Source organism: Crocodylus siamensis, chromosome 4, assembly GCF_052110815.1.
Source record: "Crocodylus siamensis isolate JL-2025a chromosome 4, ASM5211081v1, whole genome shotgun sequence".
NCBI classification, from domain to species: domain Eukaryota; kingdom Metazoa; phylum Chordata; order Crocodylia; family Crocodylidae; genus Crocodylus; species Crocodylus siamensis.
The window spans coordinates 205,621,870-205,641,664 of record NC_143398.1 but is presented as its reverse complement, the minus strand read 5'-3'; the positions used below and the strand labels follow the sequence as shown (position 1 = coordinate 205,641,664).

At 45.1% G+C, this 19,795-nt stretch overlaps 1 protein-coding gene across 1 annotated transcript in view; it reads left to right on the top strand.

The window, feature by feature from the left end:
• The first annotated feature begins 3,331 nt into the window (after positions 1–3,331).
• The window catches only part of GORASP2 (golgi reassembly stacking protein 2), a 32,710-nt gene continuing 16,246 nt past the window's right edge, over positions 3,332–19,795 (top strand). The window contains exons 1-2 of the mRNA XM_090045488.1: positions 3,332–3,500; positions 19,193–19,273. Of these exons, the coding sequence (XP_089901614.1) occupies positions 3,438–3,500; positions 19,193–19,273 (144 nt within the window). The 5' untranslated portion in view covers positions 3,332–3,437. The remainder of the gene's footprint in view (positions 3,501–19,192; positions 19,274–19,795) is intronic.

Genomic DNA, 19,795 nt, shown 5'->3' with positions numbered 1-19,795 from the left:
GTTACACTGCTGTGGAAAAGTACCAGTGAGAAGTAGTAAGGACAAAGGACATTGATCTGGAATGGGCCTAAGGTTCTGGAATCATATAAATAATCATAATAATTGTAGCAGGAACAGCCAGTCAGATGAGAGCACAAGCACATAGAGAAAAGCTATTGAGCTAGGAAGGCAGTGGGCATTGCTAGTCCCTGCTGGGTGTGCAACAGCAGGTATCCAGCAACCACTTATTAATGGCCACAGAACCAACAAAGCAAGAAGTTGTCTTCAGAGAATCAGTCAACCAAGAGGACAGCATCTGTCCAGCACCTGCTTCAGGATAGGAAGAAGCCAAAAAGCAAGCCACAGGATTGATGGTGCTCAGCTCCCAACATAAGGGAAGGTGTCACATAGGAACCACCACACCAGAACAGACCAGGAGAATATGGTCATACCATATTTTGTCAGCAACAATGGCTGATGCAGAAAGCTTTAGTTAAAGGTGAGCCCTCCTCTTCTCATGCAGGCACCTAGATGTTTGTGTTATACTGCTGTCAGAGGTAACCCATACATTTTATAAATGGAAAAATAAATAAACAAACATGGGAGTGAATATCTTCCTGACCTTTGCTAGCATAGTACTGAGCATGGGCAACTTAGTTAGGGGGGGCACATGCCTCCCCAGCAACCAGTCAGGGACTGGAGGTGGGATCCCCCCGTGGCCAATCTCATCAACAGGGAAGCAGTTGTGCTGCTCCTGGAAGTGGCTGCAGCGCTTCCTCCAGGTGTTCCCACTCCCTGGCCAGCAGCTCGCAGGGGGGCACTGGTGCTCCTGCCTGCACCCTCCCCCCCCCCCACGCATTGCCTAAGCAGGGAGCACAGCCTGTCAGGGAGTGCACCAGCGCTCTCAGGGGGTGCATGTGTACCCCCATGCACCCCCTACACATCGCTACTGGTACTGAAGCATAAGAATTACCCTCAAGCACTTACAACTTTTTTTAGCTTTGGTAGTGCTATGAACACCGCATTCTAACATATCCAGTCCAAATAGTGCCTTGGCTAAAATATTTCAAGTAATCTGTGAAGAATACAGGAACTTTTGTAATACTTTTACTAAAATATGGGTGAGTCAGTTTACTCACTTGCTACCTACTGGCCATCAAAGAGTTAATTTCTCTTGAGCACAGACATGGCTGTTGGTCAGGGCAGCCTGTCTTGGTCCTAGGCATGCACTATCAAGGTCTGTTTACATATGAATAGAGAAGCCTGGAGAGACAATGGCTGTGTATTCAGGTGGAAACACCTGAGGACAGCAGGCTGGCTGAAGCTGGAGGAAGCAAGATTCCCCCACTCCCTGAGGAAGCAGAGAGTGGAAAAATTTCAGAACATAACAAAAACCCAAAGGGTTGATGGGTTTTGAAGACCACAGGAGCTGAGTGGGCCACGGGGATGCACAGAATGTCAGAAACACAGAAGGAAATGATTCAGGAACATAGGGTGAAAGGGAAGCAGGAGGTCCTACCAACACAGACTGAGAACTTTTGTTTCATCAGACTAAACTAAGAACCTTTAAATGAAGTATTCTGCTTGACTGATAAATGCCATCTTGTTTTCAAATCCTAGCTCTATGTTGCTACACATTACTCCTGATTACATCAGTCCCCACAGGAATAAACTCTCCACCAGGAGTCCAAACTCATTTGGAGAGGGACAGTATAAAATAGGGGTGCAGGAATTAAAAGGCCAATCTCAGAGTCAGGGAGCTTTGAGGCTTGCCCTAGCCGAAGCTAAGCCTAGCACTATGTAAAACTTAATAATGACATCGTCCGTACAGCAAAATAGTGCCAGAGGGTCAGCTCAATACTGGATTCCAATCTTAGATGCACAGTGCTCAAAGTAATCACCATGGCACAAACACAGAGGCAGATTTCTCTGTGCTGTGTCACTGCATATGATGCCTCTAAATTATCATCTACTCCATTATCTTAAGTGTACAAGGTGACGCATGCCTTGAAATAGGTTAATCCAAAATCTCATTTTTGTTCAGCATGTTTCATCCAAGCGATTCTGTACTGATAATACATAACTTCCTTTACTTAAACTACAGCTCCCAGACAGCCCCATGCATATCAGAGTGTTGTGGTGCTTCCTTATTCCCCTCCAAACAACTGGCCAGCCCTTTTCCATTGTTAAGGATAACATTTAAGGTTCACTTGTGCACATTTTTATCATGAGGTCTAAAGATGTAATATAGCTGGAGGATTAGGGAAGAAGCAAAGCAGGGATGAGCTGTCCCCATTCTCCCATCTTATGTTATTTTACCATTTATTATAAATGAACAATTTATACATAATCAATTTCTTATTTGTCTGCATATAGGTATTACAGCCTGAGTTCCATTCTAATTGAAAATGCATTCAGTACATTCCAGATAATGGAAATTTCCAGTAGTCGGTTAGTTACATTTTACTGTTACTTTAAATGTTGAAATTTAATTTGATTTTTTTAAAGCCGTTTCTCTGCTTCTTACAGATCCATTTGAAATGATGGAAAGAGCCCAGGAGTCTGGAGGCTAGACTGAATGGGGAACCTTTCCTCTCTTCTGTTGCACCTGTGGAGAAAGGAATGCAACATTCCTAGGGCTGGAAGGAAAGAGTCCAAAACATAAGCATGATTCTGTAGCTTTTTCACATAAAAATTTTAACTATATTTGGTTAATATAAAAAACATAAAAAATGCATATATGAAGCATCATTTCACAATACATGAAAATGTAACAACACATTTTGGAGTACAAGTCCCCATGGAAAGGCTGGTAGGGCCCTTGAAGCAGTGCAGTGGGTTTGGGATTGCGGGCGGATGCCAGGGAGGGTGCAAGGGGGGATCACAGCCGTGCTCCTAGGCTCTCCCCAAGGCATTTGCTCCTGTGCAGGGTGGCCTGGCATGGCAGGCTTAGCTCTTGACCTGCGACAGTGCTGGCCCCACCCCCTGTGGCAGGGGGTGGTTAGGTGGAGGGGAGAAAGGGAGTTAGCCGTGTTAGTCAGCAGGCAACAGCAGGGTTGCACCTTACAGACTAAACAGAGCAGATTAACACAGAGGCACCACCAGCTTTGAGCCCTAGCTCCCTCCACCAGGTGCAGCAACTTCCTTGGGGCCGCCACGAGGGGGTGCAGCTGCGAGAGCGCCCGAGTGCCGGACTGTCCTGCCCCGGCCACTGTATAGCGTCATCCTGCCAGAAGGGCAGTGACGCTCCTTCCGGGCGCGCCGCGACCTCTCCCTCAGGCCTGAGGCAGGGTCCGCTCGGCCACGAGGGGGCGCTGTGGCGACAGCGCGCAGCTGCGGCCGGCGGCTCCCGGCATGCCCCGCGTTCCCTGCTGCCGAGCCGGGCGGGGGGCGAGCGAGGAAGAGCGAGTGCCACGTCCCCGTGCGGCGTCTTGTGAGGGGAGCGGCCCCCGCCCGCCATGGGGGCCTCGCAGAGCCTGGAGATCCCGGGCGGCGGCACCGAGGGCTACCACGTCCTGCGGGTACCGCTCGGGGCGGCCGAGCCCATCGGGGCCAAGACCCTGGGGGGCGACCGGGGGCGGCGCGAGGGACCCGCGGGCGGGGTGGGGCGGGAGGCGAGGGCGAGTCAGACGCTGCGATTGCTCCGCTTGTCACCGTCTGGGGTGGGCTGCTGGGGTGGGCTGCGGCCCCCGAGAGAGAGGCCGGGCAGGCAGCGGCGGCAGGTGTCGGAGCCTCCCTGGGGCCCTCGGCCGGCCCCGTTGGAGCCGCGGGTCCTCTCCGTGGCCCTCAGCCGGCCTCTGGGCTCGAGGCAGCCCGGGGCAAACGCCGCGTTTTCTTTGTGATGTTTGAGCGGCGGGCAGGGATAAAGAGGCCGGGACAGAGGGCGGCGGATTCCTGCTTGAAGTTTCTGGGTGGATCCCGTGCACGGTGTCTCATAGGTGCGGAGTCCAGCAGACCCCTGAGAGGATCTCCAGGCATCCCAGGGTGTCACAGCCCCCAGATTTTGAGAAGCACTGTATTACGCCTTTGACACCAGAGCTTGTCCCAATTAAATTGAGCAACGCAGCACATGGCGTCTGACCCTCACCCCTGGTGCCTTGGGCAGCACAGGTGCTGCTTGTTGCAGTTACTGCACTGTTAAATATGGCTGTAGCAAGTAACTGCTGCTGCACAGACTTTCAAAAATATATTGGCCTTGAAAAGCAGGCAGCCTTTTCTGCACCAGAATGTTGGGGAAAGCTCACGTCAGCATGTTCTCCTTGGCCAGCAGTAACAGAGGCATCCTGAAGGCAGGGTGGGAAATTCGTGCAGCTTTTGTGCCAGGCTGTAATAGAATTATACCCATTTTATAGATGGGAGAAATTCAGAGAGGCAGCCAGTCGCAGAGCTGCTGACTGTTAAGAAATCTGATAAAACTGGTAGTCCTGTACTGGGTTGGTTTGCTTATAGGATATACACCTTGAAGTTAATGTAAAGGGATTGTAATGCTGCCTACTGGTATGTTTCATTTGAAGCCATATAGCTATCAAAGTAGATATATAAATATATATCTATGATCTGTATCTATCACATCTGGAGATGGTTTCATCTGCCTTTCCCATGAAACTTCCTGACCTAAGCTAACTTAATTTAGAAACACAAGGTAAGCTTGTGCTACAGGCCATGTTGGTATGTGAACTTTGCCCTTTAGAACAGTGGGGCTCGACCTTTTGGTCCCACCGGCTGATGGACGAGTGGTGTGGGGCAGTTCCCTTCAGGTCCCAAAATCTGGTGGTAAGGGAGAAGTAGCAGCATTAATTGCCATGGCTCTGGGAGCAGTTAGTGCTACCACCGTTAAATCTCTGGACCTGTGGGAAGCACTGCTGGTTAAGAATTATTACAGGACCAATGCACCACAACGCTGAATATGATATTAAATAGAGGTGCACTGATATATCGGTTGCATATTGGATAGGCACCGATAACAGGATAATTAACATTATTGGCTGTCAGATTTTTTGGGCTGATAATGTCACCGATAAACGCTGCACACATGCACACAGCTGCAGCATGCACACAGCCAGGAATACAGCCAGGCAGCTTGGAGAACAGTCTCCTGCCGTGAAGTCTATGGGAGGGAAGGGATGTGGAGGTGGGGTGATGGAGTCCCCAGTGGTGAGGGAGGGAGTGGAGCAAGGGCAGGCATTGCCCAGCTGGGATGATGAATGGGATATAGGGCTGGGAGTGGGATGGATCCACAGGCACCTCATCTAGGGGGTGTGGGCCAGTGGGAAGGTGGGGGCAGTTCCCCACCACTGCGTGGACCCCTGGGGAAGGCATGGGGGGCATGTGCCCCCTGGAGTTGTGCACAGGGCAAGTGCAGGCTGTGCACTGTGGGCTCAGGTCCATGGGCTGTTCTGACTTCTTCCCAGCAGGGCCTGGGCCAGGGTGGGTGGGATGGGAGTGGTGACTATGGGATGAGCCATAGCAGGGATGGCAGGCAAGGTCTGGCCCCTGGGCTGGCAGTAGATTCCATTTCCCAGCAGCCCCTGCCCACATGACTAGGGCCGGTCTCCATGGAGACCCCAGCTGCCTCTGCACTGTGATACCACAAGGCTGGGGTTGCCATAGAGACCAACCCCAGCTGTGCTGGCAGGCCAGAGGGCTGCCTTAGAGCTGCTGGGGTCTTGTGCTGGGGGCAGCTTGATCTGCGGCCAGGGCAGAGCCTCAATCTGCAGCCTGCACACTCTGGGCAGGGACGCACAGGCAGCGGATTGTGGCTCTGTCCTGGCTCGGGACCAGGCTGTCACCATTGAAAGGAGCTGGGGCACAGCCACGATCCACTGTCTGCAGTCCCTGCCCAGGGCATGCAGGCTGTAGATCGCGGCTCTGCCCTGGCCCCTGACTAAGCTGCTCCCTCCACAAGATCCCAGCAGTTCCGGGGCAGTGCCCTGCCCTCCCCTGGCATGCGCCTTGCCAATGTAGCGGGGGCCGGTCTCCATGGCAACCGCAGCCTTGTGCTATCAGTGTAGATGCAGCTAATGTCTCCATGGAGACCAGCCCCAGCCATATGGGTGGGGGCTGCTGGGAAATGGAATCTGATTGCTGGCCAGATCTGCCACTTTGCCTACCCCTGGGCTATAGCCACCCCAAAATTCCCCATAGCCACCCCTCCCAGTGCCACCGCTGCCCTCCTCAGGCCAGCACCCCTGCCAGGAAGAGGCCAGCGCAGCCCCTGGCCCCAAGCCTGCAGCAGGCAGCCTGACCTCTCCCAAATCTGGGGGGGATATGCTTCCCTGGGGGTGCTCACAACGACAGGGAGCCACCTGCCTCATGCCCCCCAGACGAGCTGCCTGTGCGTCTGTCCTGCTTCCAGCCCCAGAGTCCCATTCACCACCCTGGCTGGACAGCCCCTGCCCCACTCCCTCATTGTGGTGGGCCTCAGTCTGCCCCCTCCATATCCCTTCCCCCCACAGACTTACCAGCTGGATGCTGCTCTCCAAGCTGCCAGGCTGTGTTCCTGTAAATCAGCGATTGAATTGGTATTGGCTGATATGGCTGGTGAATAATCGGCCATTGTATCAGCCAGGAAAATCTTTATTGGTACACCCCTAATATTAAACCTGTTTTGAGTACTGTGCTAGAAAGTAGTCATTTTTCAAGTATTCATGAGCACCCTGTTACCCTTTTCATAAAGACAGTTGTGGTATGCTAGCCAAATCCTAGCCTGGGTAATGTTCTGGGTTCCTGAAACTTTCCCTAAAGGTTCAGATGGCTGTATTACGCTGTGTTTTGCTTAGTGCAATTCATGCAGAAAGACTGCTGTTTCAGTCCAAAAGTGGTTGCAGTTTGAGTGGTAGATAAACGGGGAGTAAGGGAATCATATGCTTAATAGGGGAATCATTTAAAAAAAAAATGTTGAGGACTGGTCTGAAATGAAGGAACAGCATATCTATAAGGCAATGATGCTTAACCTTTTTATGTGCCAAGCCAGATGGCCATGCCTGATCCAACTGTGGGCTAGATGGTGGTTCTGATCCAGTGCCCTAGGCTAGCATGGCAGGAACCTTCCAACCACACACAACCCAGCCTGAGCCCAGGTCCACAATTTGAGGAGAAAAGGGCTTCACTCCACCACTGCCAAATTTCCCAGTCTGTGGGAAGCCCCACAGGCCAGATGAAATGGTCTTGCAGGCTGGAGGTTGAACACCCCTGCTTTAAGGTGTTTGCTGCTAGAGTTCTAAAGCTGTAAAATTAACATCAATTTTCTGCCTGTGATCCTTAATGAATGTGAAATGCATAGGTCAGTGCTGTGATGAAAAAACAGTAGCATGTTTCTGTCTTGTGTCTGTTACAGTTTTCTCAGTTACTAGTGTTCACTTTTGTTTTAAACAACATATTTTGCTTAAGTCATTTAGATGCCTCGTAATTGTAATTGCATTTTGGTATTTCTAAACAGCAAAATTAATTTCTTTTTAGTTTGTTACTAGCCAGTATATTTGTAATGTGCAGAGACAGGTCACATAAAGGTGCAAAGTAACTAGGTTTGGGTACAAATGTGATGGTCTCATCACAAAATTGTAGTTGCCACATGGTCTCTTGATCCTCTGATGACTTATTTTAGGTGCCACAGTGAGACAGAAGTTTGGTCCAAGGAACAAACTTATGTACAGTTTTTTTTAGGGGTGTACTGGTAAAGATTTTCTTGGCTGATACCAATAGCCAATGATTAACCAACCATATTGGCTGATGCCAATCAAATAACCAGTATTTAGTAATACTGCAAGGTATTTTAAACTACTGACATAAATAAACCTTTTTAGTTTGTTTTGCATTTATAACACACACACAGATGCTTCTCCTGCCTGCTGTGGCTCTTGATGAGGAAGATGGTAACCACCTTATTCTTGCACACATTTCCCCTTTGCCCATGGCTCCTACCTGCAGTCCAGCTCTCCACATACCCTGGGCTGCTGTCCCAGGTGGACAGGGCAGACCCTTGCTTGGACAATAGTGCCAGGTGCATGTGGAGCCCCAGAGCATACCACTACACCACTGCTTCATAGGGTTACCATAGTTCCAATTTAAAAAATGAGGATACCTGTGGGGGAGAGGGAGAAGAGGGGGAAGAGAGATATGATTGTGGGGAGGAAAGTGATAAGCCCCTTGAAGCCATGCTCATGCCCTGCACTCCTGACCTGTAGACCCCTGCGCCCCCCCCCCCGCCATGCCAGTGTCCCTCACTTCTGAGCCTCAGTCCCTGCCTCAGTCCCTGCCTCCCCAAGCCCTGCTGGTGCTCCACACTCCCAACCTGCAGCCCCTGCCCCTCCCAGCCCTGCCAGTGCCCCGCATTCCCAACCTGCAGCCCCCTGCCCCCACGGCCCTGGTGGTGCCCTGCACTCCCAACCTGCAACCCCCCTACTCCGAGCCTTGCTGGCCAAGCAGAGGCAAATCAAAAACTTGGACATTTCCTTGCAGTTTAAAAACCTGCCCAAATGGAGGACAAGGGGCCGAAAAAGAGGACATGTCTGGGAAAACCTGGATATATGGTAACCCTAGCTGCTTCAGCACTGGTGGGCACCACACAGCCAAGCTCCTGTGGTTGTAAGGGAGAAGATGGTTTTGCAAAGGTGCCTGGTGCCCAGCAGAGCAGGATGTCCCTCATGCGGCGCTTTACCCCACCTGAGCACAACCCAGCATCTCTGCAGCAGCCCCAGCACTCAGGCCCTGCTGTGCATGTTGTGTTGCCATGGCAGTGGCAGCAGGAGCCAGTAATGGTCCCTTTGTTGCTGAGCTTGGCATCCTGTGACTACCCCCCTGTACCCTCTTCCCCTCCCACTGCTCACCAGGATCTGTAGTCTGCCACGGGCTTGGACTGGCAGCGGGGACTGGGGACCAGACTACACTCACCAGGGTGCTCTGAACACATGGCTGTAATTATCAGCTGCAACGACCAAATAAGCCGATAGCATAATTTCTCCTAGCATATGCCAGTCCCATAGCCAGTGGACATATTGGTGCACTCCTATTTTTTTAAGCTGCGAACTCATCTCTTTCTAATAAAAATCCTAGCAATTCTTTTATGTGGTTGGGAAAAGTTAATATAGTGTAGGGAAAAATGTGGAATTTCTGTCATAAAATGGCTAGAATTCTTGAAGTGTGTGGGTTTTGTGTTGTTTTTTCTTGTTTAAAAGACACTTTTTAAATGAGCAATTTAAGTGTGTATATTGCAACGAGCATTGTGCAGACAGCTGTTCAAGACCTAGTAGAATTCATTGGAGCTCTGTAAGGTGCTGGGATTGGTTACATGGACTTCAGAAGTGGATTCTCAGATGCTCTCTAATACTGCAGTGTACTGTACCTGTCCCTGAATTTGTTGTTTGTGTGTTGGGGGGAGAAGGGCGGGGGACAGAGTGCAAAAAAGAGAAAATTGTAGGACCCTTCTTTTATGGGTCCAAACCAAAGGGAGCTTTACTGACAGAATACTGTCCGATGAAACATATCTGTGTAGATAATTTACCAGGGGCAGATTTTGTGTTAATTGTTGAAAAATCTCTTCATTAGATAAGAAACTAAAAATGACTGGCAGTCTTGACAGTATTTATTTAGGAAGGTAGCTTAAAAGAATGGAAATGCAGGCTGGACAAATACCTAGCAAGTTGTCAATGCTAAAAGGCTGCAAAATCACTGAGAGAGAAATTGTTTAGAATGGCCTGAAGGGTTAACTAGAAGTCATGAAAGGAAATTACACAAAGCAAAAATTAAGGTATCAGGGAAAACACACCAAGGAAAGCCTGTAAACTAAGAAATAATCTTCCACATAAATTTATCTATTCTTTCATATGACAAAAATGGCAAATTGATCTATTATTCAGGTAGTGAAAAACTCAACTAGAAGAATGCTGAAAAGTGTACTTCTTGAGGATGACCTGAAATGCCTTTCATTTTTAATATCAGACTTCTTTTAAAGAACACTGAAGTCTTATGATAGCTTTTGCTAATAATACTGCATTGTTTAACAAATATTATATTTGTTATGACATTTCTTTATCTTTGTGCTTCTGAAAGGAAAGATGAATATTCCCCTACTGAATATTGACAAATAGTTTGTTCAAATGTATGTGAAGGATTTGTTTTCTCTAGAGCTATCCAGGAATAGAAATGTAAATGTATATTATAGATTTTTTTAAGGGGGACAAGGTGATCCTTATTGGTAACAAGAACTGGTTGCTATACAACTTCAAACAGTCAGAACTTTTGGGTTAGAAATTTTCTGGAGTGGCTACATACCAACAAGTAGTCAGTTTGATGAAGTAATCCTTTGTTGGAAAATTTCTCAGCCAATCAACACAATGAATAACAATTTGCTTACATTCACATTAGGCATATATCTGCTGGCTGAGTAACATGCTCTTAGATTGTTGGGGAGGGTTTTTTACTGTCATTCAGATTGATAATACACCTTTTCTTCCCATAATGTTTATCTTTCTTCCAGAACCAAATAACAGACTTCTGATACCTTTTGTGCAGACAATTAAGGCAACTGTTTTACCTCTGTTTTGATCAGTATAAATTTGTTTCTGTACTTTTAAAACAAAATGGAGAGTAAAACTCTCAATGATATATTCACTTCATGTATTTATAGCAGCACCATGTGCCTGCATGAATAATCATTTTGCATATATAAAACACAAATGTTGTAGAAATTTGTGTCTTTAATAAAACGTATGAAGATATTTAAGTTGACACTGAGCAGTTTGCACAATACAATATCAGACTCTTTTTCCATCATCCTAAAGGGATCCTAGAGTAAATTCACAAGAGCACTACATTTTTACTTTGAAATTCGTGCTTCTGTAGCAAGGTTACAAATACATGATTATAGACTGAAGTCTGCTTTAAAAAAAGTTATTTTATAGGAATGTTCTCTGCTTGCATGAAATTCACTGCTGAGTACAGAGGATTTATTTTCCTAAAACCCCTGGATCAATTCTCTTATAAAGCTTTTGTCTTGAAAAGTAGGTGTTTCATAAAGGAATTCAATACCACCCAGTAGTATGTAATGTATTAAAATAGCTGACAGAAATAAAATGGATCCTATCAGATCTGACTGAAGAATTGCTTGCAGACAATACATAATACAGTTTTATTGCTGGTTAAGATTGTCTACATTAATACAGGTTTTTTTTCTTTACTTTTAACCTTTAGGCAGGAATAAACTAGATAGTACTTTGGTAGGGTTTCCTGCAAAAGTTCATTCAAACTTTCTACTCCTGGAAATTATTTTTACAGTAACTTTAGTGATTTAAATGGTCCAGAATTTGAACCAGAATTTTCAGACTTGGCTAATCAAACCCAGTCTCTGGGAGCCATAATTAGGCTTCTGTATAAATTCACTGACTTTTAAAGATTCTGAGTGACTTCAGCCCCCCACTGACATCAAAATAGCCGTGGGATCTTAGAGTATATTAAATTCAGACTGTTTACATTTAGATATGTGGATTTAGATGCCTAACATTGAACATACCAAAATTGAAAATCTCAATAATTGTTTTGCTGATTATCCTTCTATTAAAAGGGATGTAGATCATAAGGTAACCGCTTGTAATTTAAATGTGTGACCAGTTGCAGTACAAGAATGAAAGCAGTAATGATGTTTTATTTGGTAATTCTATGTTGTGGAGATCAGAGAGAGGGTTTCATACTGGTATCTTTTCTGGCTGCTTTGGGTCATCACCAGAACAGAGGCTTATACATAGAATAGAAACATGAGGTCAACAATGAGTGAACCTCTCCAAGAACTTGCCTTCACTACTAAAAAGATGTATTTTACATTGGTAAAACTAAAATTCCTTGCCCCCATGGTGGGTTTTTTCTTTGTGATAGCTCACATGTTAGGTAATGCAAGGTACACCTCTTTTAGTTGTGAAGTGGACCAAGTCTTCCATGAAATGAGCACCACTTCTGATGTCTGGAGCAGGGAGGCGAGAGCTTCTGGATTCTAAAGGGTTAATATCTGCTGGTTTAAGTGTAATTTTGCATGGGAAAGAAAGCAGAACCTGTTGTAGATGCAGAACTGCTGCCAGCGGTTATTGAATCATGACAAAACTCTGGGCACACTAGCTCAAGTAGGGCTGTCTTTTTAACAAGCAGCTGTGTCTCTGATGCTCCTGTAGTCTGATGCTTCCTACTACTTCTAATGCACTTAAAATAGAAGGTTTCCCAATCCCATTGTTCTTGCTTAATAATTCTTTGTTTTGTGATGTTTACAAAAAACAAAATTTTGGCAGTCTGCTGTGCATCATTCAGGCATTTTACTGTTAAAACAACTGGTTAAAATGTCTTCTTGGAGAAGCCACATTTCTCTTAGGTGTGCATTATGCAATTTGGATATTGAATGCTAAAACTGGCTGCAAACCTTGTCAGACTTTTCCAGCCCTGTACCTGGAAGATATTCTTACATTGCCAATATATTTAGCTGGAGCATTTCCAGCTCTGGACACTCCTTGCTTCTGTCTTGTTCAAGTGGTGGATCCAGCACTGCTGGATGCTCTGTCCCTACTTTAACAGTTGTGCTGTTGTTGCAGCAGGATGCAGGATGGGAGATGGTGGAAGGCATTTTAGCAAGTTTGACTTTGCAAAGGCAGTGGTACTTCCTGAAGGTGAAGTTGAGGGCCAGTCATGCTGGATAGTGAAATCGGCAGGCCACCTGTGTGCTGCAGGTTCCCCTTCATAGACTGGCATTTCTGCTGAACAAGCACAGTGGTGGGATCATGTGATCATGGGTCATGCACTGCCAGGAGATGCAGCTTCAGAACTCGCATGTGAGAAAACAGTCTTTCAAAGGCTGTGTGAGGCACTTGCACCACTTTGCAGCACCAGGATGTGCAAATGAGGGAGCCTTGGTAGTCCACAAGTGCATGGCTATTTCCACCTGAAAGCTGCAGACCTCTGTAGGTCCATGTGTGATCCATTTACTATCGCCAAATCAGCTGTTGGAGCCATGGCAGATGTTTAAATGGCTAATGACAAGGCTGATCCATAGGTGAAGGACACCACTAATGTGTCTGTAATAATAGGTGACACTGAGAGAATGGGCTTCATAAGCTGTGCTGAGGCTATTGGTGATATTCGTGTCCATACCTTGCCTACTACCAGGAGTATCCCAATGTTAGCTGTGAAGGGTGCTGTGTAGAGCATTCTACGGGCTTCAGTTGACCACAAAAACAGGGGCATGATGTACGAGGAAGGTTGAACTAAGGAAGGTTCAAACTGCTGTTTGAACAATCAGAAATTTTTCCATGTTATCAAGAGGGTGTCAGTGCCCACTTAATTTCAGAAGCCCTGTTTACCCTATACTGCCATGGTTCATGAAACCACTCTGACCACAAGCAAACTGGCAGAAGAAAGTGTAAGTACACACTGAGCACTGCAGGAAGGAGTTAGAGTATGCATTCGGCAGACTGGCCACACTGGTATCCCAGCATTTCACTTTCACTGTCGTTCATTTCACTGTTTGGGGCCCAACACACCATCGTGTTTTTGGTTGTAAGAGTGAAAATGTCTGTGGTAAGTGAATTTGTGCTACTACCAGTTGGCATAAATAACTGTAGTTGTGTCTTGGTGAACAAGAAAACTGGAGGTCCCTTGTGTATCCCTTGCATGGCATGGTGACAGACATGATCTGATGTAGAAAGAGGTGCTGGGGATTGTTGCCGTGCGTAGATCAGTTTGGTTTGTTCCAGGTTTTACATGATGACAAGAATGTGATGCTTATAAGTTTTATATACTGATTTCTGATTTTTCATTTTTTCCTAAACACTTAAATGCCAATACATACAACCAACCCAGTTATTAATAAATCATTGCAGGAATCTGAGATGCTTGCAAAGAAATTTACTATCAAGTAAAAAGTGAAAATATGTGCCATTAAGGATAATGCAAGCTGTCCTGCTTGTCATGGAACTACCTATCAAAGATGGTGGAACTGTTTTTTACTTCTACATGCATGGATTGCATGTAGGCATCCAGGGAACTGTTGCGCATTCTGTTCATGGAGATGTTTGTGGAAGTCCTTATTGTTCCCTCTTGCATCGTGGCTGGCCACAGGTTTCTATCAATTCATGCCTTTTTAATCTACACACATACTCTTGCTAGGACATTCCTACAAGTTATTGTTGCCAGCTCTGACATACTTCAGTAAGAATTTCAGATTTAAACTTGTTTCCAAATTATTGTGAACAGTTAGACCAATGCCTGTTACTAGTGCTATTTTTAACATTGACCCAGTCGAAAGAAACTTCAAAGTATGTTAGTCAGCTGGACATCCCAGACTGAAAGAGGGAGTTATTTTTTCCAGGCCAGCAGTGTATATTGTCATCTTTAGTTGCCTGCTGCATCAGAGAGTGAAGAGGGCTTGTAAGTTTTTACACAGCCATTGGAAGTTTGTCCCAGCCAGGAATCACTGATCACTAAGAAAGTTTAGGTGGACATTACCAGGGTGGTAGGCCAGGTTGTTGAGGCTTGCTAACAGCAGAACTGGCTTTCTCTTTTCCCTCCAGCCCAACCTGGACAGCTTGCCATGACTGGAGCACCCAGAAGCTAAGTATTGCTCCCCTCAAAGGAGATGTCACTTAAGATAGTCTGCATCATAACTCCTAGTGGCTATCTGGGGTAATGCTCTAATGCCCATATTGGTAAAACTGTAGCATCTTTGATTCTTTCCTAATAAATAGAAATTTAGTAAGAATGTGTGTGCATGCATTCATTCATACATACAAAAATGTGTGTGTATATATACACATGCACACACATATATATTTTATATGTACATAAGGGCTGTGCAAAGCTGATTCAATTTTGTGGAGATTTGGCCAATTCGGCAGCTGAATCTCCAAATCCGAATTGAATCAGGAGACCCTTTAATCTCTCTCAATCGAATTGGAACCCTCCAAATCGATTCGATGGGTCCGCAGCTTGAAATGTTTTTTTTCTTCATACCTCAGAGTACTAGGGGTCCAGCTGCTGAGCCGGGAGGCAGGAAGGGGGGATCCTCTGTGCGCTCCAAGGCAGACCCAGAAATGGATTAGAATTGCTTCTAGTCCACTTCCAGGTCCAGTGCCGAGTGTGCTGGGGACCCCTAGTAAATTCCCAGAGTAATCCTGCAGTGTAGACATGCACAAAAATATTTACTGGCAGTCTGAAAATAACCAGTTCTGAACAAATATGGTAAAGTCTAATTGAACATAATGGTATTTCTCTGCTGGACACTAACTTCAGAGTGCTGTATTTTTTCATTCAGTCTGGGCACATCTATATGTGGCTGTATGGCACCTTTGTTACTGTGCTGTCATTTAAGTACCTTTTGGAAGTACTAACAGCCTGTACTGCGCTATACCAGCCGTGCACGGTTATTTTTTGCTGCTACATCACTGTAGCAATGCACTATAATGAGGGAGTGCAATGCTACAGTGATGTAGCAGTGGAGTCACGGTTTTTGCCAATGGACGCTACAGCACCATAGCGCATCACTACAGCACTGTAGCATCTTGTGTAGATGCATCCTCTGCTTCTTATTCTTTTTTTCTGAATTCCCCGAAGAATTAAATTTCAAAGAAACTTCACTTTCTATAACTCTGGGGGCTCATTGTACACAAAAGGCTTAATGTACAGTAGACTAATTCTACTGCTCGTTAGCACAACTGGCAAAAACCATGCTAACGTGCAGTAGACTGAGTCACTTAAAAACTCTTTATCTGCACTAATATGCAGTAACACAGATTATGGCACATTCAGTTAGAACATGTTAATAATAACAGGTGCTAACTGAATGTAAGGTACTAACTTAATGTGTTGTAATTATGGTGCATTAATAAACGTGCAGATGCGTCCAGGGTTTTCTAGACCATCACAGAGTCTGTTAAGATATTTTTGCACCAGTCATTAAATGAGGAACTACCCAGCAGATTTCTAGGGAGGCAGACTTACCTTTTAAGAATTGGCTTTCAAATACAAATGCAAATTATACTTTGGATAAACTAATTATTGAAAACCCTGCGACTGTTCAGTACAGTACCTGCAGGAACAAGTCTTTTTACCTAGAAATGAAAGTTTGGAGAGGATGCTATAGTATTCCCTGTTGTATAGATATGTGGATAGTCTTCTCAGACTCCAGTTTTAGACAAAAAAATTCAGACGGCTCTAAATTGCTGCACTAAAATTGGCCCAGTTTCATTCATTTAATGCTGATGCTGTTTAACAAAGGTTTGAAGCAATCACAGTAAAAAGTTAACCTTCTAAACCATTGATCCTCAAACTTTTTGGGCTTGAGTCACCTCTTTATAACTTGTGTGAATTGAGGTACCCAATTTCAAAAACTAATGTATATATTGCAGTGTTTACCTCTTTACAGAGAGGCAGGCAGGCCAGTGAAGTAGAGGATCCACCAGGCAAGGACAACCCTGTGTACCTCTCTGCTTATCTCCCTGGGGGAGAATCATTTTTATAGACCGTAACAGAGTCGGTCTGGAACCATAAGTTCTGAATATGTAGGCTTTCACTAAAAAGTGATATATAAACTAACATTTTGGCCCTCCATCACTTGCCCAGGAAAATCTGCCCAATCACCATTTTACAAATGGATTTTTTTCAAGTTCTGGTTTTGTGTGTGTGTCTGGCTGGGAATATTTGGATAACAGGATTGTGATACAGATAATTGAGCCTTAGATTTTTTCCATAGTAGAACATTTTACATTTTACTTCAGGCAGTCCATATTAGGTAAACTAGATTCTGCCAGGTAAAGCAGTTATGCAGTGCTCAAATGCAGCTATTCTGTCAGGATGCAAAAATGCGTAGTAGGAAATCCTCCTCTGAAAAATATTGAACTGTTCCAAGTCCTTTGCAAGATGAATATGGAGTGTAAGGAATAAAGCCACTGGGTAAAATGAATCATGTTACAAAGGAAGACAGACATTATTTATTGTAACAGCTGGAGGAAAAACTTGACACATTTATTGGAGTTGTCATTGTCTAGAATGGCTATACCTGTGATAATGTAAATACAGAGATATTTGTCTCTGATTGGAGTGTCTTCTGTCTAGCGTAAAAAAGCAGACTTTAAGCTTCTGGGTACTATCTATAAAATATCTAGGTTCCGCCTTCTAGGAAGTGGGTACGTTACTTGAGCTAAGACCATTTCACTCCTAAGACCTTATATTGATGTCTTAACTAACCAGAGTTTGTTCAGATGCTTAATCTTTCTCAAAATTGGCAGGTATAGCGAATTTAGTCCCTTCTGGCCCTAATGTCTGTGAAATTTGGTTGCATGGGCATAGTGTTTACACCAGTATTTTAGGATGTAGTTTCGACTTTGAGTCAGTAGAAGGTAGAAGAAGCATAGTCCAATGCCATTAATGTTTCTGGGAAGACTGGTAAAAAACAGGATGGAATTATTCTTTACATTCAGTTCTACCAATTAACTAGAGCTAGATATCTACAATTTTATCTTTTGCAACAAGGGATGTATTAAACTCAGTTTCTGTTAGAAATAGCAGCTAATATTGTTTAGTTTATCAATAAATTAGTGATGCATTTTGTTAAAATAGATTTTTTACCAGCAAGCTTTTCTACATCAGTTCATTTGTTTGTGTTTGTAAGACATTTGTAAAAATCTATCTGTGTATCTTCATTGATAGGAGCATTGCCAGCAGATTGAGGGACGTGATTATTCCCCTCTGTTCTGCACTGGTAAGGCCACATCTGGAGTAGTGTGTCCAGTTTTGGGCCCCCCACTATAGTAGGGATGTAGACAAGTTGGAGAGAGTCCAGCAGAGGGCAGCAAAAATGGATAGGGGGCTGGGACACATGACTTATGAGGAGAGGCTGAGGGAACTGGGCTTATTTAGTTTAGACGGACAGAGATTCAAAAAGCCTGAGTTGATTCAATCTTTGCAGGTTATTCTAACCTGGCTGGGCTAAATCATTTTTTAACCCAGACAGACATCCCAGACTGTGGTCACATGCCTCCAGTGGCTCAGGCTAGAAGCTGGGAGGTGCTAGGGCAGCCCTTCATTTGCTTCCACAGGACAGAGCTGAGGGGGGTGTCGCCAAGCCCTTGGCAGGATGCACTGGTTATTTCTTCCCTGCCCCTCTAGCTGCCCAGCAGGGAATGTTTATCACCCCTAACTGGGTGTTTATCAACTCATTGATAAAACAAAGCCTCTCTCCATTAACTAATGGAGTTCTCTTTACAGAGCTCTTCCAAGGAGGGGCATTAAGCTACCTGTTGATTAGCTCCAAAAAGCCTGTCTTTCTCTGTCCTCTTCCACAGCAGGGACTGTAGCTAGTGTGTGGTCTGTTAGCTAATGCCGAGGTGTCTGCATAAGGCAGAGGAGAAGGGGGAATAATCCCTGCTTAGCAAGAAGAAGCCAGGCAGACGCTCTGTTCCTGCAAGCCTGTGCCGAGCAGAGGGGAGGGGCCAGCCCTGGACCCTGCCCAGTCCAGAGAGCATGCCGGGATGCTGGGGGGTGTCTGGTTCATCTTAAATCAGCAAGGGGTTTGGGACAGACCTTGCATAAACTGGTTTGAGCCAAATCAGTTAAGTCTGATAAACCTGGTTAAATGTAGTATCTCAAACCGGTTTCAGCCATTTTCAAACTGGCTTATGCGCACGGAATATCTGTTCTGTTACAGATTTAAACCAGTTTCTGATCACAAACCGGTTTATGTGTAATATCTGTCCCTAGCCAAGAAGACCAGGGGGCGAGGGGGGATTTGGTAGCAGCCTTTAACTACCTGAAGGGTGGTAACAAACAGAGTGGAGCTGGACTGTTGTCAGTGGTGACAGATGACAAAACAAGAAGCAATGGTCTCAAGCTGCAGCAAGGGAGGTTTAGGTTGGATATTAGAAAAATAACATTTCTTGCTACAAGGGTGATGAAGTACTGGAACAGGTTACCTAGGGAGGTGGTAGAATCCGCATCCTTGGTGCTTTTTAAGGTACAGCTCAACAAAGCCCTGGCTGGAATGATATAATTAGGGATGGTCCTGCTTTAAGCAGGAGGTTGGACTAGATGACCTCCTGAGGTTAATCTTCTATGATTCTATGTATCATTTGTGTCTAAAACTATATGGTTTGCAATAGAAGAGATTAATAGTTGTAAAATACAAACTAGGATACCTACAGAACTGTGACATTTCTGCTAATTTCATGTATTATAATCTTTCTCTTGATAGGTACAAGAAAACTCACCAGGGCATAGAGCTGGACTGGAGCCATTCTTTGATTTTATTGTTTCCATTAATGGTTCGAGATTGGTAAGCTTGCTGTATTATGAAAACTTATTTACATATAAGCGATGGCAGGAATGTATTATTGTTGCTAAACTGAGTCAACGTTTTATTTAAATCATTCATTGATAGTTTCTGTACCTTGGCAAACCTAGAAACTGGTTTTGAGTTGTTTACCTTGCCATCACCCCAATAGTTTAACTTTCAGCAAAATTTAAACTGGAGAATAATAGGGCACTGTGCTGAATGCTTGTAAGGCCATGTTTCCTTTCCCTGACTGAGGCCCTAATCTTCTAAAGGATGATAAGGAAGCCCTGTAACCTTAGTGTTGCTACGGTACTGGAATTGTTAGCAGTATGGATGAAGGAGGAAGAACATGGTCAAACCCCTTTAGATTTTTCAAACATGAAATTTCTGCTGCCAGAGCAAGCTGAGCTAGCAGGAAAGTAGGAATGCTTGGGTGTTGCCTAGGCACATTTTCTACAGATCTGTGATTTGATCTTTGTGCCTCCCATTCAAGCACAGATTTCTTTCTCAGAAAAGATAATG